This window comes from Alosa alosa, chromosome 6 (assembly GCF_017589495.1).
Source record: "Alosa alosa isolate M-15738 ecotype Scorff River chromosome 6, AALO_Geno_1.1, whole genome shotgun sequence".
Taxonomy (NCBI): Eukaryota; Metazoa; Chordata; class Actinopteri; order Clupeiformes; family Clupeidae; genus Alosa; species Alosa alosa.
In genome coordinates, this window is record NC_063194.1 from 25,018,780 (window position 1) to 25,042,932 (window position 24,153).

At 40.5% G+C, this 24,153-nt stretch overlaps 1 protein-coding gene across 3 annotated transcripts; it reads right to left on the bottom strand.

Annotated features, from left to right (window-relative positions):
* Nucleotides 1–252: 252 nt before the first annotated feature.
* zc3h7a (zinc finger CCCH-type containing 7A) lies at nt 253–24,095 on the bottom strand. Of its 3 annotated transcripts, none has more exons than XM_048245885.1 (23): nt 23,719–24,095; nt 22,103–22,205; nt 21,414–21,453; nt 21,108–21,305; nt 20,546–20,704; nt 20,323–20,403; nt 18,486–18,539; nt 18,331–18,370; nt 17,835–18,214; nt 17,108–17,354; nt 16,559–16,644; nt 16,305–16,455; nt 16,036–16,194; nt 12,345–12,550; nt 11,975–12,075; nt 10,987–11,168; nt 10,686–10,759; nt 9,362–9,498; nt 9,148–9,253; nt 3,728–3,836; nt 2,993–3,126; nt 1,203–1,366; nt 253–1,041 (listed from the first exon to the last, which is right to left on the bottom strand). In XM_048245885.1, the coding sequence occupies exons 2-23, from the start codon at nt 22,168–22,170 to the stop codon at nt 852–854; spliced, it is 3,066 nt and encodes a 1,021-aa protein (XP_048101842.1). In that variant the 5' UTR covers nt 22,171–22,205; nt 23,719–24,095; the 3' UTR covers nt 253–851. The 3 variants fall into 3 exon arrangements, with proteins under 3 accessions (XP_048101842.1, XP_048101844.1, XP_048101843.1); XM_048245887.1 differs by having other exon boundaries at nt 16,559–16,584; nt 23,719–24,093; XM_048245886.1 differs by lacking the exon at nt 23,719–24,095 and adding an exon at nt 22,654–22,746.
* Nucleotides 24,096–24,153: the final 58 nt, after the last annotated feature.

Consider the following 24,153-nt stretch of genomic DNA (forward strand, 5'->3'; position numbering starts at 1 on the left):
CTTCTAATGAGCTCGCTAAGAGGACCTTGCACTCACTATGTGATGAATGGGACGTGTGCCCACATATGGTCCAGGCACACAATATTCAGAACCATGGAGTTGTTGGCTACGACCATACAGCTAAAAACAAAAGCGTCACTTTGTGAAAAAACACCCTTGTATGTCATTGATAGATCACTCATGCCTTGTTGTGGTAAATTTTCTTTCTTTTACATACAAAACCTATAACAAGAAAGCAACGCAACACAAACCTGTTGTTAAACAGAAAACAAATCTGCTGGTAATGATTTATTGTGGACAGGTAGGCAGAACATTATAGAAGAGGATAAAAATAAACACAATAAAATACCAGAATACCTCAAACATCTCAATATTCCACCCCTGGAATTAAGAACCAAAACAAATGATTTTGCAACAATACCAGTTTGTCTTTCATGGGAGAACATTCTTGCTCCTCAAGGCTTTCATTATCAGAACTCAGGCTTTCGGTGATCTAAGCTCCACCATTTTCCTTTGGCACCTCTTTCACTTTATCATTCCATCTGAAAAAAGTCAAAGTCAATCCTGTGGCAGGAGCATGACAGCAAAAAGGCATTGGTGCGTAACCTATCTGAATCTGTGATAACAGCAACAAAGCCATGATAACTAAGAACACAAGGCCGCCTCTGTACGTACCAATTCTGTCGTAATCCCCGAACCGAGAGAACAGGCCTGTTTTATTTTTGGTCCTTTATAACTCGCCAAAAGTGAGCCCTATTTCTTTTTTTTTTAGAAAAAAAAGGGCTTACTTTGTACTTTTTACCATGTGTTATTATATATCATCCCGTGCATTGTGTATCATGATTAAAATGTTAGTTAATATCTTTAAGCAGAAAACTATATTTGCCAAAGTCATTGTCATTGGGTGCTATCAGATGATCTTTTCTGGCTTTGGCAAGTTTCATCAAAAGGAATTCCCTTCTGTCTTTCCACTCTTTCAGTTCCTCATCACCATGAGCCAACTTGCATAGTTCCTCTTCTGTGCAAGTGCCCTTAAGGTATCTGCAAAGCAATCAAAGAACAGATTCCCAAGTTCATTCATTTTGGTACATGGTACATTTCCTTGCACAAACAAACAAACACCATTATAAGCAACAAAACATGACTGAATCAAGGACAGTGGCCACACACAAGCATACTGTAAATTGTGTGACGCCTCTCACCTTTCACAAACTTTGAATGTGCCAGTGGGGAAGCGATACTGCCAGCAATTCTGGTCGTCCTCAGAGTTAAACACTCTCTCCTTGTGTTTGTCTGACGTGATATGCTGCTGCCACTGCTTCTCACTGTTGCAGTTCTTACCGCAAAGCCAACAGTGGTTCCCTGCCTGAAATGATCAAGGGAGAGAGGAAGAGAGGTAGAGACAAAGAGTTCAATAACTGGAGGGACAAAAAGCATGAACAACACATTTTAAAATGTGGAGGCAAACACAGAGCAACCAAAAAAACAGAACAGCCACTTACTCCTAGACTTACAACAAGCAACTTTAATCCTGGTTTTCCTCCTACTACAGCTACACCACAATAGGCCACATTTTTGTCTCATAGAATGCTCAATATGATGTGTCCAAAAGAGATTATTAATGAGATATGATGCTAAGCTCCATTGCAGAGCTCCTTCAAGCACCACAGAAGTTTAAAGAATATTAAGTTCTATATGTCTGAATTCAATCTGGTTATGTATGACTGGTTTACAAGGGCCCCGTTGCAAGCTCTACTACTGGAACATGCCATAGCAGTTAATACAGATGTATTTTAAGTTAATACTCAGACATTATTTCCAGGGCTCAAAACAAGAAATATGTCTCTGCCTGAAGTTATCAGAAATTCTCTAAACCATTATATACAACTAGAAATGCAATTCAAAGCAATTACCAGTGCATAAAAATGCAAAAAATGTGATGTACTATATCATATAGAGTGGGTTGCACCAACAAGGACTAAGTTTTAACCTGGATTAAGGTTTTAGTCACAGGTTAAGGTTTTAATAGTGGATTTGTTAAACCATGCTTAAAATTAAGTGGTGCAACATAGCGCAAATTAAATTTAAACCTAGATCTACAAATCCTTGATTAGGCTTAAACCAAGATTAATGTAATCCTTGTTGGTGCAACCCACCGACAAAGTTAAAACAGATAATGCAAAGATAGTTATGTTGCCCCCAGAGCTTCCACTGTAAGCCCATTTATTGTTAATGCAAACAACGTTCTTGCTCAAAACTCCACCAATTTATGTAATTTTGCGCTCAAACAAAAGTTTGAACTTGTAAACTACCGACCCTGAATACTCCGGAATTCCGCTTTAAATTAGACATGGATGTTGATAGGCAGATAGTTGAATGGATGAATGAGATGTTTGAAGTAGCTGGATGTAGAGAAAGTTGGTGTGTAGGTCTCCTAATGGACACTTGAGCTATGGATTTTTCTTGTATCATGCAAAGTGGTTACTTCATTGTTGTTTGGGTAATTGAGATAGTTGCTTGGTAGTTGCTGTTGTGAAACAATGAAAAACATTAACAGTGGGCAATACATGTAGATTGCCTATATATTTTAAGCTGCTCTATGACCTCATGGGTTATGGCTAATTGCAGCATGTGCTAGGATGGACGGGTGGGTGAATGTAATGACATAGATAGATGGAGGGATGAGCAAGCTGAAGATGCTTTGTATTGTATTCATGGAGGAGGAGGCCATTAACTATAATCCTACAATACAATATGATACTGTATATTGGTTGATACATTAGGTTATTATGAAAATATATAATTTGGAAACAGCTATTTAAAGGTAGCCTATGGTCTCTGTTGACTTCGGTTCACTCCATTTGAAGGTATTAAAATCGCATGTGTCTTTGTGAAATGATGAGTGAAAGTGATAGTCAGTGGTTGCAAATGGACTTTTCAAGCGGTGAGCACACATAGTGCACCCTCCGTGCAGGTTCACTCTGTGACTTACCACTTCCTCTGCGTAGTCGGTGGGCATGTGGATCTGCTTGCCATTTTCCCGCAGGGTGCAGTTCGAACTCTCCATGCTCCAGCCCTGCTGCTGAGACTGAAGCCACATGTCATACAGCTGCTCCATGTCCCCAACTTAAATCAGGAACACATAAAACACACACAGAAAAATCTTGAGTGAGTTATGAATAACTGCTGTATTGAAACTGAGGCTATCTCAATGTTCACAAAAACACACTTGAGATTCTCATTTTATATATTAAAGAATAAAGAAATAAAAGAATATAAAGAAAACAGGTTTAATTTATATTGGACTGTAAAAGTAGAAACAAATCCTGCACCCTGATCATCACGTAGAAGGACCAGGATCAGTCTAAGTCAAATGTAAAATCCATGACTTTTCCTGAAATTCCATGACCTACTACTGTATATAATAAATGGTACAATATACCGACCAAAGATTTCAGAGCAGCCGCATCGCGTTCAAGAATCATTTACTTTTTAGAGTAGGAGATGAATAAATAGGCATTGAATAAACAAAGTTGGGCTAACTACAACTACTCAAACAAGCAGTAAAGCTAATAACCATATTTCTGCTGGGAAATATATCTGTATTAATGTATTTTGGCAAGTAAATTTTAAACTGCTACAACAAAAATTCCCTGATATTCCATGACTTTGCCTCAAGAATGATCAAATTCCCTGACTGATGTGATGTGCGTGTTGGGATACTCACTGCTGTTCTCCTTCATGTATGTCCACAAGTCCCGCTCCTCTGCACTGTGGGCAAAGCTGCAGTTTCCAATGTACTGGCATTTTTTACCAGCGGAGATGTGCATGCATATCTGTTTGGGAAAACATCAATGAAAAAAGGGGCTCTAATTGCACCAAACAAATGCCAATTTCATTTCTGAGCAAAAACATTTGGCTAATTAAATACCACACAACACTACACGCAAACACGGTGGGTCCTTTCAAGTCACACAATTTCCATGAAATTTCTAAAGATTATACACAACAACCTCAGGTCAACCTCTGTTATGTTGTTCTAGATGTTAAAAAATGCTAACAATCAATCTCTCAACCGTCAATAAGTCAGCAAATATTGGCACTACCTGTTATCCCTGCATGGTTTCCACAGCACAGTAGTAGTGCGTAGTGTGCACTGCATATTCAAATTAGTGGTCTAAGGACTGTTAATGGCAAATTCTATACATGCATTGTGTGCCATTGATTATGAAAAATTATTAGATTGTACCAGACAGCAGTGGCTTAACTCATTGAATGCCAAGCTGTTTTCGGAAGCTTTGTCCTAGAGTGCCAGCAATCTAGACCATTGTTGATGATTTAAAGGAGAATTCCGGTGTGATATTGACCTAAAGTGTGTTGAAACATGATACCGAGTGTGAACGTATGTTTCATAGCTCACCTCGGCTTGTCCCCTGCACTCAGAAATCTGGCGCTAGTTAGCCAATGCTACCAACACAGTGTTTCGTTGTGGTGCCTTGGGCATCGGCCTAGCCATGCAAATAAATCACTGTTTTACACCAAAATAATTCAGTGGAAATGCATGGATTCAGTTGCTTCCGTAGCAGCAACTGGAATCCATGCATTTTCACGGAATTATTTTTGGAATCTGATCCCTTATCATACCTGTTTGTTAGGTACTTTCGCCATTTCGACTTATCGTGACTAAATTCAAGATGGCGTCGAGCGGTAAAATTCCTTAAGGTACTGTCTGTATAAATCGTCTTGTAAATAAACTACCAGTGCTTTTTCAAAGTTCTCTATGTCTCGTTTTAAATGTCAAGGCCCTCGGAAGTCTACCAATGAAGTATGGAGCTACTTCGAGCCTCGTAAATGGTGTAAAACAGTGATTTATTTGCATGGCTAGGCCGATGCCCGAGGCACCACAACGAAACACTGTGTTGGTGGCATTGGCTAACTAGCGCCAGATTTCTGAGTGCAGCGGACAAGCCGAGGTGAGCTATGAGACATACATTCACACTCGTTATCATGTTTCAACACACTTTAGGTCAAAATCACACCGGAATTATCCTTTAAAAGGTGAGACTTTAAGCTCTCAGTGGGTGCAAACCGTGTATTTCTACACGCCTCTGTTCCTGAGAAATCCCAAGCTAAACCGTGGCTAGTTTTCAGCAAAATCGCTGTTTTTTTTTCTCCTAGAAATGGAGATATAACATCTTTCATGAAATTTGAAGTGTTGCCTGTAAACTTTCTGGGAAGTGACCTAGCGAGACTGCCACCTAGTGATAGACCCACGAAAATGGCCTGGTTTTGAGCTGACGTGCATGTGTCACTGATTCGACCCAAAGCGGAAACCGAGTTATGATAAAATGTCCAGATAAAATACCCAGATTGTGCGTTTTCATGAGTTTTCGATCGTCATATATTTTTCCATTCATCACAGAGTTCCCAAAATCACATATATGGTGTGTTAGAGTGTCTAGTTTCGTAATTTAAAAAAAAAAAAAAGCTAAAAACATAATATTACGTTTTTGGCACTCAACGCATGGCACTCAATGAGTTAAGGAACATGCCAACCTTTCACTGGAAGTGGGCTATACCAGTTAGCCTATAGCTCCCTTTAGAAATAGCTCCCCCTTTAGCCTATAGCTCCCTTTAGCTATAGCTCTCCCTTTAGCTATAGGCTAACTGGTGTAACACCCTTCCAGTGAATAATGCTAAGCTAGGCTAAAGATGTCAAACTGGGTTATCGCATACAAAGAGAAGAGAAGGGTATGAATCATCTTATAGGGTTGGCCGCAAATAGGCTAACCTCCCAAAAAGTTGGCATGTTCCTTTAACAACCTGTTTTCAGTAGATGTATAGTATATATATATATATATATATATATATATATATATATATATATATATAGTATATAGTATAGTATAATTTATTTATCCCGAGGGAAATTAAGGTGTCCAGTAGCATACATACATAAATACAGAATAGAAAAACACAAAGACATTACACTCATCATTGCACATATGTTCACCATACAGCACACGCTTACATACATCTAGCCAAAGTCAGATCTCTCACACATACACACACAACACACACACAGCTGTGGTTGTGATGAGAAGAAAATAGTGGTTCATTACATGTGCCATAGCTGAGTGGTACATAGCAAGAGCAGCTAAAGAGAGTCAATAACTGGAAAAAGTGTTCAAGTGTCAGGTGTCTCAAAGTGTCACTATGTGCAGATGAGTGTGCAGGTGTGGGAAGGTTGATTATGCAGTCCAGTCATCTATGATGATCTCTTTCTGGGTGTCCTTCTGTGTGGTGTTGAACAACTGGATGGCCCTGGGGACAAAGGACCTCCGTAGCCTGTCTGTCTTGCATGGGATGGCACGGAATCTGTAGCTGAATGCGCTTCTCTGGTTGTCAAAGACTGGGTGCAGGGGGTGATTGTAATTGTCCATTATAGAGTCAAGTCTGCTCAGTGTCCTCTTCTCAGCAGTGGTAGTGAGAGTCTCCAGTTCTGTGCCAACCACAGACCCAGCTTTCCTCACCAGCCTGTCAAGGCGTCCAGCATCTCTCTTCCTAATGCTGCCTCCCCAGCATGCCACAGCATAGGAAAGCACACTGGCCATGACAGACTGGTAGAACATCTGTAGGAGTCTGTTGCATACATTGAAGGATCTCAGCTTCCTCAGAAAGTAAAGCCTGCTCTGACCCTTCTTGTAGAGTGCTTGTGAGTTAGCAGACCAGTCAAGTTTATTGTCCAGATGTACCCCCAGGTACTTGTAAGTGCAGACTGTCTCCACTGTCTCCCCCTCAATTGAGACAGGCAGCAGGGGTGGGCTAGCACGTCTGAAATCAACCACCATTTCCTTGGTTTTGGTGGTGTTCAGCTGCAGCTGGTTGGTCCTGCACCACCTGACAAATTTCTCCACCAGTCCCCTGTACTCCCCCTCCTACCCATCTTTAATACATCCCACAATGGCTGTGTCGTCTGAGAACTTTTGCAAGTGACAGCTATCTGAATTGTAGTTGAAGTCTGTGGTGTAGAGGGTGAACAACACCGGGGAGAGTACTGTTCCTTGTGGAGCTCCGGTGCTACTGACCACAGTCTGTGATGTGAGGTCACACAGTCTGACGAACTGGGGCCGTTCTGTGAGGTAGTCTGTAATCCAAGTCACCAGCCTCGTCTCCACTCCCATCTGCAGCAGTTTGTCTCTCAACAGGAGTGGCTGGATGGTGTTGAAGGCACTGGAGAAATCAAAGAACATGATTCTCACAGCCCTGCCTCCTTTGTCCAGGTGTGAATGCACCCTGTGCAGCAGATAGAGGATAGCATCCTCTATTCCAACATTCTCCTGGTAAGCAAACTGTAGGCGGTCCAGTGCATGGCGAACCTGGGGTTTCAGTATGTTGAGTACAACACGCTCAAAGGTCTTCATAATGTGTGACGTGAGGGCGACCGGTCTGTAGTCATTCAGTTCTTTGGGGTGTGGCTTTTTGGGGACTGGTATGAGGCATGAGGTTTTCCACTGTGTAGGTACCTTGCCCTAATGCAGGCTCTTGTTGAAGAGGTGTGGCAATGGCTCAGCTAGCTCATCTGCACAGGACTTGAGTAGTCTGGCACAGACACCGTCAGGGCCATTAGCCCTGATCTTAAGCCGTAGATGTGGATGTTTTAATGTTTTAAGCTCAAACAAACCCAGTCTGCAGAAGTTGAAGTTAAAGAGGGCGTTTTCCTGCTCAGAAACATAATGAATGACAGATAAGGTAGCTAGAATCCAGTGCCCTCATCCTTGAAACCCAGGTGCTGTACACCAAAATATTCCTATCGGAGTCAAAACCTTTGAGATGAGCCATAAAACAAATACTTTTATCTAGCTTCCTCCCCCTAGCAGTAACTTACCACTGAAACATAAATCGTGAGCTCATAAAAATGGACGAGACCTCTGTGCAGGGTCTCAGGAAGAGCTGGCACCCCTCTTGAAAGTGTCATACTGTACATATCAGAACAATTCTTTGCTTTGGTGTGCTTTGGTCAACAGTAAAATAAAAGTTGGATGGAATAAGAATTTCCTTGACAAATTGAACACCTCGCATTCCGACAGAGTCTGAATCACCCACATATGGCTGAAAAAAGTCCCACCTCTGTGTTGACATAGGGTTCCTGAAGAGCTGTGTGTACCCCATCAGGCACGTAAGTGACCTGAATGATCCAGTGTATTTTCTGTGCAGATTTCTGTGTCCGAGTCCATTACTTTGGTTTAAAATCATTTTAAATTATTCATTAACAAGCATCATTTTATTCTATAAAACCTGTATAATAATTTTTTTAATATATATTTTATGTTTTGGTCATCTAAAACCCTCAAATGTCAGGTAGCACAACCGTCCGAACAAAACAGGATATTGCCTCATCAAGAGGACCCCAAGTGATCTTTACTGATGAGTGAAACGTTTGTAAAACTCTCAAATATTGATAAAAAAAAATAGCTACTTGCTAGTTGGATTTGTACAGTTTACATATCAGGTGGTACAACCAATGTAAAACAAAGAAAAATGTTTTTGTTTTTTTTATATATAAAACTCTTTATTGTATTGGAAAATTGAATGGATGAACAAATGGTTGAAAAATGTGTTTTACCTAATTATTTAATTAAACAATATAGCCTACTTTTTAAATTTTTAAAGTATTTCTTCACATTTTAAATGTAAAGTAAGTAAAGGAAAACCAAAATACTATTACAAAAAAGTATTTATAAGTTACTTTTTAATACCAATGTCAACTACAAAATAATAATGTGTTAAGCACTGTAGACACTCTCAGGTATACTTACCAAAAAAACATGTGGGCTTTTTTAGAAACTTTTGGTTGCGCCTCCTGACAAATTTTGGGTGGTGAAATTGCAAATATTATAGTCTTAAAATGTACCTCTGTAAATATTGTGCAGCCATTGTACCCCAATGTACCCCTGAAAATGTTGTGCAGCCATTAAGACTTGTTTAAACTTTTTAACTTCAAAAAAATGCATTCTGTCCATTTTGAAAGATTATTTTGAAAACGTGTTTTTAAAAGCCTTATTTGTCACTGACCCATTTATGTAATATTATATGTATGTCAGTGTTTGACATAAGCAATGGTCCGACAGTCTATTTGCCACCTACCTCAAACTGAGCAGGAACAGGCTTCTTTGTGGGTAGGGGGCGGACAGTCGTCCACTTCCTGCGCTCGTTGGAGCTTACTAAGACCACTCTTCTGTCTTTGGCCCATCTGATGCAGAGAGCAGCACGCACACGCACAAATTTAGATTAGAATCAAGTCTGGCTGCCCTCCCGTCAACCCAAATCAAGTCCTCTTCCATAAGAGACAGTCACTTACGGATGCCTGGCCTTTGCGCTACAATATTTCCTGTTCTTGTCCGGCTCACTGACTTGGCCGTTTCTCCAACACTGCCCACACACAAACTGCATCTTTAAGTTTGGAGGCCCAAACCTCCTCAATGCAGCAGGGATTTCCTGCACAAAGAACATTCGATTACATTTAAGATTAATTGCATTGGTTTACAGGTTTATTATGCAACTCTGATTTAAATAAATTCAGCCTAATTAACATCCAAGTGTGTCACTAAGGTATATTGAATATGTCACTCTCATAGGAAGGCCACACCTGGAACGTAACCCTAGATTCACACGCTTGCGTTGTGTTACTGAATGCCGATGGGTTTTCTCGACAGTCAGGGGTGTTTACTATGGTGTATACCTTGAAGCGTAACCGTAATTTGATTGACTGGTGCCTTGCGTTGCGTCCGTTGGTGCTTTTTGACAGAGGTGGCGGGAGCAAAGGAACCACAATACAATTTGGCAACGGATGGCGTAAACCCATGTAAAGTGAACGAGATGCGTCTCTAGCTCTGCATTCAACGCAAGCGTGTGTAGCCACCGTAACTGAGAAGTTCCATTCAGCCTGCTACAATAATTAGCCTCCACTATAATCAATGAAACTGGCTTCACCAGACGTGATGGCATATACGTTCAAAAAAATTAGACCAGTCTTCTAAAACTGTTTTTACGCTCCTCGATCGGAGCACTTTAGTTGCGGACCCTGTGTAGCCTGGGTGTAATTCCCTACTTTTACCAAATGTCCATCTACTCATTTTTGGGAACTACATTGTAAACATTCTGCAAAACAACAAAACAAACAACATTTACTGTTGTACTCACGTTTTTTGCTAAATAGAAACAAACACACTACTGCACAGTACTACACACAGATTTGTGGAGTTGGGGTACCCTACTGATTCTGTTGTCTAATTGATGGATTTAACTGCGATACAGATTAGGTTACACCTGAATTTAAAAGGCGGAACATTTTCACCTCAAAATGTGTACTGCATCATGTAGCCACTCTGCGTCTTTTTATACCGTGATAATACCGAAAACCGTGATAATTTTGGTCACTATAAGGGTGAGGTTAAATTTTTATACCGTTTCATACCCTAGGTCCATCTACTAATTTTTGGGAACTACATTGTAAACATTCTGCAAAACAACGAAACAAACAACATTTACTGTTGTACTCACGTTTTTTGCTAAATAGAAACAAACACACTACTGCACAGTACTACACACAGATTTGTGGAGTTGGGGTACCATTTAGCACTTAGTGCCTTAGTGTTCACTTTGTGTCTTTTTGGGTGGTTTACCTGAATTCCTTGGGAACTGGCCTCCATGTTCCAATACTTTCGGGTCTCTTGAACAATACCTTCATGAGAAATACCTTAAAACAAAAAGCCAACAATTCTTCAGAGATCTAATGTCCACACTCCAGCAACTTTTACAACATAAGTCTGGTAATGTATAAGATCATCCCTTCAATTCCCAAGGTTTTGCATGCAGTGGATGCAAAACTCTCATTTTCATGGCCTTACAGTGACGTTTGACTTTGCCAAAGCCTCCTGGAACGTCTCCGAATTTTTGCCTGGTGGTGCGGGACATGGGACTCACCTTGCTGGGACTGGAGCATCCACACTTTGAGCTCAACCAGGCTGTGGGCATAGAAGCAGAAGTCTTCGCGCTGGCAGCCATAGCGCACCTCATGCCGGCACAGGTCCATCTGGCACTGGAGGTTGAGGGGCCGGACCTTAGAGTAGCGAACTGTGTTCTCTTTCAGAATGTGGACCAGGCACCTGTTGGGGGGGGGAACAGTCAGGATGCATCACACAGACTGCTGCAGATCAGTTCAATCTAATCTATACAGTGCCGTAATGGAACAATAAGTCTCATCTTGCTTTACAGAGCCCAGCTTGAACATGTACTTAGGTCCCCACACACTAAGGCAACAGGGGTCAGACCAGACACTAGGACAGCATATAATCAGAGACGGCACTGAGCAGAAACGGCTCCCCTTTCTCCTACTGGCCATCAATGAACAATGTCTGTCAAAAAACGAAGTCCTGTACTAGCTGGAGTTTTACTTTTCATTATTACTTAATACCAAACAAGCACTAATTCCAAAATGTTGAAATCATTGTAGGTTTGTTGTTTAACTTCTCACAACCAGGGCAGCCCTCTGGCTTCCCAGGCACCAGTATTAGCTGCACTTTCTGAATCTGGATTTCCATTCAAATTTGAATGCACATTTTGTCTTTTAAAATAAGAAACTCTGACTGTGCTATGTACTAAACTATGTGTTTTAGTAAACATAACCCTGATTACATCAACACTTTGATTCCAAAGCAGTTCATAACTACTTTTATGATTATAAGAATGTCCATATTTAATTTGCTTAAAACAGTGGTAGTTATGCAGTTATAGTGTAATGTACAATGAAACAGCCTACACACATATAGAAACACTACTATACAGTGAGCAAAAAGAACAACTCTTGAACAACACTGGTCCTTCAACTTTCAAGGACAGGAGAAAAACTCAAAATTCACTGTAATATGACATGAGCTAGAGGAGGTTAAGGGGGGGCGTGTGCATTGCTTACTTTTTCTCTTCAAATTTATGCTTTGTCACTGGATGAGAGCACAGACTCGGGTTTTCGGTGTTGGTCTTGCTGATGATTCTGGGTTTGTGATCAAAACACACCTGGGAATAGGAACAGACGTGTCAGTCAAACACATTTATCCTTCTCCTTCTTTTGTATTCTACAAATATGACTCACAATAGTACAGCCATCCAACCAGTCACACCTGTCCTAAAGCAGGGGTCCAGGGCCAGGAGATTGTTTTGTTCTACATTCTGAGACTGTAGCAGCCTAGGCCACTACACAAGACTGACTGTTTCCAAAAGCATTCTTTCAGCTCGTCGATATAAAAAGACGTAGAATACAGTGTCCGAGTCTTCTATTCTCATACCTCACAGAGGAACATAAATATCCCATGATGCTCCTGAAGGATTGTGGGAATCGTCAGGTGGACCGTTCGTATCGAGCCGAACGGATCACAAAGCAACTCGCGGCTAATGAAGCCCTTACGCTCCAGCGTCCAAATGTCAATCTCCTCCTGGCAGTATGCAAATGTACAGTGACCAGGGTATCTGCACTCCTCCCCCATGGCAACATCTGGAAAAAAATAGAAAAGGATGTTAATAGATTGTTATACTTGACTATTAAAATGTTACCCCGTGCGAAATGCAAATATGTACTGAGGTTATTCACAATCGAATTATGAACAGTTACTATGTAGATTAGGAGTCGACCAATTATCGGCCGGGCCGATTATTAGGGCCGATATTTAGCATTTTTATAATAAATCGGTATCGGTCATTTTTCCCACCGATACGCCTATTGAAATGGATAAAGAATGAAACACGCTACTTTGTCTAAAGAGTCTCTCACTCCCTGCATTTGCTACTCTGTGGTCGAGAGCATTGTCCCACCCACTACACCGTCTGATTTGTTAGAATCATTTGTCCACGAATGGAGCCAATCAGGATCGAAGACTGAACACACAGAAAGTTTAGGATTCTCACTGAGGCAGACTGTAGACAGGGCTTCAGCTGTACGGAGCTATTTTTCGAAGTTAAGGTAGGTACCTTACATTGCTGAAGTTGCAATGAATCATAATCATCTACACTGAATTTACAAAAACACCACTTTGTAAGCTATTGTCTCTTTCATCCGGATCAATAAGTAAAGCAACCACTTCCTTCATTTAGCAAATTCCCGATTGATGCACGTTAGTGATATGCTGTTTACTAGTTAGCCTACAAACTCGGGTGCTGCCCGCATCGGGAGTTCTTTGCCTCCACCTCGTCCATTAATTGTGAATAATGACTCCTCGGTGGACTTAATCCCTTAGTCCAAAATTATGCGATAGCGAACGTCAAAAAGTCTAGTTGTCCTTTTTGAAACGGACTGTCAGAAAAGACTACAGGTACCCAGGGCCATCCGTAATTTAATCCGACCTGAACTAAATTGCGTCCTGAGCTGGCTATTAACGTGCCTTTTAGGCTCACACAAGTGTAGCTTATAGCCTACATATGGACAAATCATGCATCTATTTAAGCATGCATCAAATTGCCTGCTTAAATAGCCTAAGAACTATTTTAAAACTGTTTTGTTAAACTGTTCAACCGTAACACTTGCCATCACGCATGCACCTCTTCCTCTCCCTCTCCCCTCTTGTGCACTCACACACACGATGGCAAAGCATCCTCTTTGTGACAGGTCCCTTAACAAGCACAGCCCATTATGTAGGCCTAGTCTATGAAAATAATTGCGATCACTCAGATCTTAGATTAACATGATACACAGGATTTACACTTGTGATGCAAGTTGATAGACAATTGTGTATCCAAAGTAGAAAGAAAAGTTTGCATAATCACCGGTAAATGCTTTTTTAATTAAATTTTTGCAGCATATCGTCTTTACTATCTAGGCCTACCCCCCTTTTTGACAACTGACATGTCGGTTTTACATATATGCCTCCTGTTCTGGTAATAATTGATATCGGTATCGGCCCTGAAAAAACCATATCGGTCGATCCCTAATTTAGATGCTATAGAAAAACCTGATTAACTGATTCAAACTCTGAACAACTCGACTGAATATATGAAAATGACTTCAGACTGCATCTGAATATTGGTTCATGAAGCAACAACCCTGACTTGTTCACTGCATATATTAGATCTCACAGGCAACAGTCACCAGTTCTTGTGAACTTATTTCAGAATTTAGACCCTCCACCTATCTTTCTCCAATCTAGAGCCTGCTAACCGAACTAGGTAATGCTCAGACGAGGGCTATTCAATCGAAAATTGAATCGGGAATTCAATTTTCCCGAGTATGGTGTCATTGGGATCTAAGGAGAGAATGGCAAAAGTGCAGAGTTTTATTGCATCTTACAACAGGAGCAGTACTACCATGGTGCAGTCATTCACAGCCCAAGAGAGCTACTGCAGCATCCCTTCGTGTTTCCTGGATCTTGGCAAAAAAGAAAAGGCCATTCACAGACTCCGCGAAGGACTGTATGCTGGCCGTCATGAATGAGGTGATAAATGACAACAACAAAAAAACGTCGTCGGACGCTTCCAACGTTTTTAGGTTTGAAATTCTTGCTACAAATGTGTATGAGATGCTGTTACGAGACCAGCGATAACATGTTTATAGCAGTAGATGAGTCAACAGACAAAACTGATACTGCTCAATTGTGCATATACAGTGCATCCGTAATAGTTTTCAAAACCTTTCAAGTTTTCCACATTTCGTTATGTTTCAGACTCATCTTAAAATGGATTCAATAATTTTCCCCTCATCAATGTACACACAATACTCTGCGTTATGGTACAAACTTTCTTGTGTTCTGCTTAGATTTTCTTTGATTTTTCTCGCTTCTGCTTGGCTTGTTGCTTGTGGTCTGTGTTGTAGTGCTGTAGCAAAGTGACCCGGGGCAGCGTTGGGTTCTCAATTACTGGTTCCGCCACTCGTTATTTAATCAAAATAATAGTGGTTGACAAATGAAACTTTTGAGGAGAATGCGATACGGAGAAGTTACATAGGCTACTGCACAAATTTTAAGACCCAGATATCAAAATTCAAGACTTTCAAGTCTTTTTAAGGTATTATTTCCAAATTCATAAATTCTATGCTTTTAAGACTTTTTAAGACCTCGCGGGAACCCTGGTTATTGCTAATACTGTGCACTATTTTGTTCTATGCACTTTGTGATATGCCTAGGTCAGATATGTATGCCTATAGGCAAGATGTGCTTCAAAAGTCAGTTTTTTTTCTTTTGTAAGTGGAAAAAAGTAAAGTTTTTGCTGTGCAAACGGACCAAAGTTAAAAAAGAAACAATTACATGTTTTTTAATACATTTTTTGCGTTGTTTTTAAAATGTGCTTCACCGCAGAAATGACTGGCCCAGCTAACCTTCTTGGTTTGAAAATCTGGCCCGACTTTTCGTAATTGAATAGTCCTAGCTTAGGGGTCCATTTTATTTTTCCGTCCTCTGACCACTGACCTTGTTGTGTTGCCTAACCTGCTGGTGGCACTTCCCCAGGTTAAAGACCATCTAAAACAGGCCCTGATTTGTGCTAACCCTTCAACTATTTTGTTTTTCTAAATGTCACCCTGACTGACAACAACAGGTTGCTTCATAGCCTCTCTCCACAGTCTATTTCCTTCATGGTGTAATGATACTACACATTTTCATTTTTCAAAAGAGAAAGGGGTCTCAGCTCAGCTGGGTGTGTCTACAGGATGTTATAATCATATTAAACAGGTGGCAGAGCAAGCTCAAGTTCAAGACAGCCACACCATCAAGATTTCGCCACCTTGAGATTAACCTCCAAACCCTAATTCTATGTCTTCGGTCACTCTGGTTGCCAATGAAGCATACTATTCTTGGGACAATATGCATAGACACTACTGCTGTTGTACTGTATGGGGATTATTGAGGTATTCCTCCAAGTCAAGTCTGTATACCAATCAGTAGTATTTTGTACACAAAGCACTGTGATTCCTTTTGTTGGCAGGACACAAACCATTACAAATGTAAAAGGATAGACGGAAAAAAGAAGACACAGGAAAAGACCAGGCGACGTTACCTTTGCATATGTAATACGGCCCCACATACTGGGTCTTGGTTGGCCTGGGTCGAATAAGCTTCCACACGTTGTTCCCCGAATACTTGATTCTTCCAAGCAAAATGTCTTTTCTGCATTTGTGCTCATCTGTATAGTGGGTATAGTCCAATACTCCAGGACCTACAAAAAATAAAAAAGACCAATTCAGAATTCTGTGTGTGTGTGTGTGTGTGTGTGTGTGTGTGTTTGACTACTGCCTACTGAGAGTGTGTGTGGGACAAGACACTTACCTGTTTTCACATAACATGCTGCACATGCTTGTCTAAAGTCATGAGTCTCAGCGAGGGGATTTTTGGACAAATCCACCCGTGATATATTTGACTCGGGGGCATTTAAGGCCACCCCAATCGGAGGAAATAAGGGCTTATCATTGGTATTTATCTGCAGGGGAGTGAAGAGGATACAAATTAGTCTTCAGTTTTCCCGGTCATTTGCTACCCTTACACAAAAACCCAGCAGATAGTAAGTGGAAAAGCATCCTTACAGGCATGATGGGATGTTGAGGAAAGCCTGGATTCCCAGGAGGTGAAGCAAATTTGAAAAGAGAATGGGAAATAATTTTAGCGTCGTCTAAAGCATAGGGAACAAAAACCATTTCCACAAACTGTTATTACACATTATCAATAAGACACAAAGCAAAGGCCACCTCAGCTTGTAAACCCTTCATTCAGAAACCCCTATTAGTGAATACACTACATATAAAACAAACAATGCAGCTACTGTATGCCTGTCAGGTATACGGTCTGTCACTTTTCAGGAAATATTCAGGAAATAAGACTGCAACTATGAAATGGATGGAGCCAAGCATCTCCTGCAAAACAAAAACTATACTGCAGAGGCTAACTAGCATAAAAGGCTACCTGGTTTGTCTGTTCAAGCATTGCACAGCTGACACCAAGCTGTGCAATGCATGGTTCCCGTGGTCACCATCATAACATAATTTCAGCCAATTAAATAACTATTTTTCAAAATTGTTTTATTATTAGTATTATTATAATAATAATAATAATAATAATAATAATAATAATAATACCTGTTTGTGCATCTGAGAGAGTTAGACAGTCTAGAGAGTCCAGCGCTGAGGGGAATGGGTCCAGGCCGATAGAGTAGGGATTAGGCTTGTGGTAAGGCGGAGGGAGGGTGACCGTGCACTGCTGTGCCAGGAAAGGGTGGTGGTGGTGGTGGGCCATGTGAGGGGGCATGAAGAGAGTGCTGGACATAGCTCCGACAGAGGACATGCTGGTGGGTAGAGGCAGGGGACCGTCCACTGTGGGAATGACCTGCGAGGGGGGGACAAACAGAGAGGACACTTATGACGTTTCAATGTAACCAGTTTTCTTAGATATGAGGAACTGCATCCTGGCTGAATCAAAAATGCAGGGCAGGCCAGACCAGGGCCACAAAATGGCAGGCAGCAAACAAAAAAGTCCTTCTGGCTGCTGACTGGAAATGAGAGCCTGTTCCTCATGCTCTTCCTCACCAGTTTGATTGAGGTGCAACTCTTACATTATATCCAGACAGCACCTCCAGTTAATTAGCATTCAGGCAGGAAGAGGCTAGCACTGGTGTAGCAATGAGAGACCATGGAATGGGGTTCAAAGGCTTATAGTGATTAAAAGGTTAAATAAATGTTGGTGACACGAAATGGCACAGGATAAAGTTAAACTAATTTCAACTTCTATGGCAACAAGAAAATCACCACATATCTGAATGAGGCTTTACTCTGTCAGCACTCAAAACACTCGAGATCCTCGTCGTACCTCTGTGGACTGCTCATGCGTGACGTTGTCCAAAAGGTCATCTAAGTCGTCCCCAATGATCTTGGAGTCGAAGTCCAGGTGGGGCTCTGGTACCTGATACAATTCATGGGCTCGGTTCCCATTCACCAGCATGTGGTTGGTCAGGGGCCCTGACTCGTGGCTGAGGGACTCCCCAGGGGCCGCGGGAGGCATGATGGAGGAGATTGAGGAGACAACGGTGAGGGGGGCCGGCTCGGGCTCTGCCTTCTCGAAGGCCGGGAGTCCCGCTGGGGGCGCGCTGTGGACAGGCACTGCGCTTGGCATCGAGGTTGGCATCTCGGTGGACAGCTGAGAAGGGACTGGCACTGGGCCAGCTGTCTCCGTGGAGACCTGGGACACATCTGGAGGACAGGATAAAAAAAGAGTTTGTGTGTGTGTGTGTGTGGGGAAGCATGTGAGTCAGTGAATACCTCAAATCCTAGAGAAAATAGTCAATAATAACAGTAAGTCCTCCTACCCATTTCAATATCATCCACGGATACTGATCCATTAGAACACTGCAACATAAACAAACATTTAAGAAGGCAATGGTAATAGATTAATATTTTACAACAATTGTTTTTCAAGTCTCACAACACCTATTAATAAAACAATGCACAAGTACGATCTCACCTTTTCATTTGAAGCACTTGATATACTTGAACCAGGTAAAATATTTAAGGCAGGCTGTGGGATAAATAAGAAACAAATGAATCGTATTCGCAGACAATGTTGAAAACTTTCTTTTCCGCTGACAATTCTGAATTATTTTGGTCTTTCAACATTTTAAAATATATTTTATATTGAGTGTTTCAGGAATTATAAAATACAACTGCCACTATCACATACAATAAAAAAAAAGAAAAAAAAAAGATTGTTTCCATGGTTAGGCAGACATACATTATATAGACAAAAGTATTGGGACACTTGCCATTACACCCACACAAACCACACTCAAATTATGCCTATTCTGAGTGAATGAGACACTATTTAGCCAATCAGCATAAGGGTATGTATACAGTATGACTGGCTGTAAATTAAGTAAATAAGTCTTTCATTCTGTTGTATGAACACGTAAGCCTACCACAATCACAAGCATCACTTCACATGACACTCAAACGGCTGAAAAGTAGTCAGACTATGACCCCCAGTTTGGCAGCCATGTGTCACTAGCAAATATGGTGGAGCACGCGCAGTATTACACAAGAGATGTTCGTGAAATTTGCACAGTAAAAGTTCACTTCATTAGAATCATGAGTGGCTCTTCTTTGTAAACAGCATCATTTTCTGGGGGCATGCAAACCTTTATTACTACTAGTGTGGAATTATTCTACAATATTCACTTATCATGACAGTAAAATAGACCATCCTAAGTCAATCTACTGCAGTAATTCCTTTCTCAACCAGTAGAAAATGCTGTGAACACCTGATTATGCATGAAAAAAAATACTGTCATATACTGTGAAACTGTTAGAATTCTGAAAAATAGTGATATGCATTTTTGGTCATACTGCCGAGCACTACTGTCAAATATGCTGGAGCATGCGCAGTATTGCACCAGAGAATTGCCAGCTGGAAGGTGTGATCACAGTCAGTGAGTAGGCAGAGCCACTGACTAAAGTTGATTGATAAAAGATTTGGTTAAGGCTGACCAATAGCAGTGTTGAGCAATACCTTAAATGGAATGCGTCGAGACGAGATTACAGTATCCTATGAAATCTCAATATTGCGCATCTAAATAGTTTTTCAAAGAATATGCTTATATGCAGGCCTACATTTCTTCTGCTCTTCCAAACAATTACATTCACGAAAACATGGTTGTAGTTTTTTAGACCCGTTTTAAATACTCTAACATCTGACCAGGCTGTTCTTTTGTTAATCTTTCTAGTAGGCTAATACGATTTTGAGCAAAACATATGTGATATTACATATTGAGTCACGCTGAATTGTGTTTAATTGCATTGGAATCCCAATGCGATAGCCTACTCTGTGATAATAGTTTGGAGTCACTTAGAAATGCCCTTGTTTTCATCATTAATGTTGTAAATGGCTGATCTTTAATGCAATATCTACATAAGTATACAGATGCTCAATTTCAGCAACCATTCATCCAATGTCCAAAGGCACATTCTTTCTACTAATCTGATTTCATTTTACAAGGCTAACTAAGAAAACATTGAAGAACCCTTTTGTAAGCACATAATGTAATCTGCTGCCCTGATTAAAAAAACAATGCCACTGATTTCAGCTGGTATTCTGTCTATAATTGAGTGGAATGGAAATTTCCAAGTGACCCCAAACTTTTGAGCGGCAGTGTAGCTTTTCCCGCACGCACGTCCCATATTGCCGGAGTAATTTACTACACCAGAATGGGAGAAAAGCATTTATAACATGGAGACATCGCTGCCAAACTCGGTGGGCCTTTGTGTGCTAAAGATAACTTCAAACAAAAATGAGATGATGGTCTTACCTTGCTTCTGATGTAGGCTTTGCGAATTTTTAATCCTAACATCTGAGCAAGTTCATGTGTGAGCTGAATTACTTTAGAATCCTAGGAGTCAAACAAGGAGGATTACATTAAAACACACATAAACACACACACACACACACACACACACACGTATGTTTAACGGCTGCATGTTCTATTCTAAACAGGAAAACATGATCAGCCTTTCACCGAGTGCATGACCCACCTGGGGCGCTGCAAGTGAACATTTGGCCACTGCATCATAGGCCTCTGCGTGTCGCCCCATCTCCTTCAGAGATCTGGCTTTGCGATAAAGCGCCCGAAAATTGCCATCATTTAACTCCAGAGTTTTTTCACAGTCCTCCAAAGCTTGGTCATATAAACCCTAAAACAGGTCAAAGCAAGACTTAACACAACACCGAATGCAATTATTGGGCTAATGCAGATTCACTGATTAACATTTGCCATTTCCCTTCTCCTATCTGAACTAAAATTGAAAATATGAAGACACACTGATTCTCCATTGAAAAATGGTCATTGCTGTTTTTATATTTTATCTAATTATCATAAACTATATACTTTTGATATAACAGCAGTCACTAACTAACTATTCATGGTGTAGTAGCATATTTGTTTTACATATTCACTTGATGTTGACAATTTAATTGAACTCTGGCATATACATGTTTCATCCTTTTTATATAATTTTTGGACATCTGTCATCGTCATGATCGCTTTTTAAGGACATAGATGGACAGTGTGAGACAGCACTTTCCAATCATACTCACAATGTTTAAGTAGGCAGCCGCACGATTTGCAAAAATCTTTTCCCTCGTTGCAGTAGATACGACGATATCCTCCGACTCTGCATACTCTGTAATATTTAAGGCCTCTGTGTACAGTTCTACTGATCTTGCCCATTCGCCTTCACTGAATACATCATTTCCCTCGCCGAACAAGTTCTTTACAAGGGCCTGGATAAATACCTGACAAAACCAATAAAAACAGCCTTATTATTGCTGAGTTAATTAACAAATAATGTCAGTCAGGGATGTGATTAAATGTGGATAAGAAAAAAAAAAAAAAAGTCAAACCTCATATTCATCTTGTGTTCCAGGGTATGGCAATGGAGATCTGCATACAGTCAAACAAACAAAACGTAAGAAAATAGCAATAAACACAGGTAATAATGACACAAGAAAATCACAAGAGGCAAATATCCCTGGTGATTCTGAGTGATGATGATTTTGTCAAGTGATTTGTAGTGGGAGTAAACAATTAGATGCCCACATGGACACAGGCATATGCTTCAGTTCCCTGCAGATTAACTGATGCTAGCAGCACTGCTGTGATATGATGCATTAGATCTCCACAGGGGCTTGAGGTGGCAATCCTTAGACCCTTGGGGTAGATGTGAAATGTCCATGATTTACACTGCATTAACACAGTCACCAATAGTCTTTACCCAGGGTAAAGAGCAGGGTAAGTTCATTCACCACTAGTTCTTCTATCTTAAATGTAGGTCAATGGCTGGATTGGTTTTCTTGGCTCTTTCCCTAATAATAATAATAATAATAATAATAATAATACATTTGATTAAAAACGCCTTTCAGGACACCCAAGGTCGCTTCACAGATAAAACAAATAGAAGAAAGAAAATATATCAAAAAAGGAGAATATATATATATATATATATATATATATATATATATATATATATATATATATATATATAAATATATGAATAACATGAACTTCTCCCAGTGACAACTTTCACACTCACTGTATGAATTGCAGCCCTTTCTGGATTTCTTGCCACCGGCTGCTTCTGTCCTGACAAAGTTGAGACATGTTTCCATGTGCCGTCAGGACCAATTTGGAGTCACCTACAATAGAAATTTCAGTTAACAACTGTAGGTGTGAGTCTCTCCTTTATGTTTCTTTCCCACACCAATGATCAATTATGCACACTGATGTTTACATAATGTATTTCCCGGAACTTTAAACTTTCTTAACTGTATGTTATAACACCAGCCTTACTGTAACACTAGGTCAATATAACTGCACTTTTTGTAAGTCTGCTCTTTTGCACTTCTGCTTACATGCTAACTGCATTTCGTTGGTTTTGTAGTACTCTCCACAAGGACTATTCAATTCAATTCTGATTCTAATCCAATTAAGTCAATTTATTGGCTTCTCAAAATTAGGCTATATGCGCTACAATATAAAACTAACCTAGCTGATTCGGAGTATATAATGCCTGCTGTTTCCTAGAAAAGCATAACACTATACATTCGTAAAAAGGAAGATATGAAGCAAGACATAATTATTTACCAAACTGATCTCATGACCTCATTGACAAACACCTTGGCGGTTCCAAGTGGTGTACATTTCAATTAATCATGACGACCGAGGGAAACATACCTACCCCTCTCTCAGACAAAAGTCTTGAACTCTTAAATAAACTGTTGCACTATGTGGTGACGAATACTTGACTCTTGGCTACGAGAGTGAATCACTTCCTGTTTTGTGAAATGCTAACGATTCGTTACATAGCGATAGGAAACCATTTGGCTAAACTTCACCTAACTTAACGTTACCAACATGCAGGACGCAAGAACAAGATATGCTTTTGTCAAATTATTAAATTACCAAGATTGATCCACTGTATCTTCGTATTATATAATTTCAATTGCATTTCACAGAGAACTCAACAGGGTTTGGGACAAATCTAGCTAAATTTATAAGATGACGATACGAAGTGTTGTGCCAAGCTGACATTTTCTCCCGCACAGCAATAACTTTACCAAAGTGGGTGGCATGGAATACGAAGTGCACAACTGCTGAAACTAGCATGTCTAACTTGGTAGCAGACTAGCAAGTAATCTTACAGATATGTTTTACTCTCCTGTCATAGCTGAATGGCTAATTATCAGGACACATTTGTAAAATCCGTCTATAGCAGCTGTTAATATAGGCTACATTAACGGAGTTCAGAGGGCAGATACGTTTTTACGTTCGCTAAAAGTTAGATATATTTTGTCTGTATATTTTACCTGTGTCTATTAACATCTAAAATATCATGCAAACACGCTATCATATTTGCATAAAATGGCTAACTAGCTCTGATATAATAACTACAAAACTGCTCAGACAGCACAGAGAATGATTGTTCTTTTGCTACACGCTTAGAGCAGTTTAAAGGGAACAGAACAAAGCTAACCACGCCAGACAGTGAACTGGCCATAAAAGTACAATGCGGACAAGCTAGCACGAACTAGCTGGCTAGCTTTGTGGTTTTGCCGCGCAAGATGTATTTTGAGCTTTCTGTGAGCCTTCCTGAAACTGATCAACAAAAAGAATATATCACTCGCATCTTAAAGTATGTCGAGTACCCACCTTTGCCAACTTTACGATGAACCAGTTTCTTTTCAAATCCAAAGTTAGCTAGCTTCTAGACATCAAAGAAATTAGCTAGCTATTCCTTTCGGCGAATTCGGACTGTTCAGGCAATGTGATCTACTAGACCATTTTCATGATCGCTTGCTTCGCACCATCCAAATTGTTGTCCCTCGCTTTTGTGAAACAGCTCCCCCCAACGATGACCACCAAGTGCAACCGCAGCGTGAAGAACACGCGTGTGTGTAGTCGGAGACCTGTCAGAGACGGGCTAGGTTCCAACCTGATGACAAGTAGCCTACATTTGTTTATTCCTTGACAAGTGCTCTTTTTTCTCATGCAAACATAACGTAGGCCTACATGTGTGCACGCCCACTATTTGTTAGAAAAATGCACGGATATATTGGTCACGATAATGTGCGTATAAAACTTTGC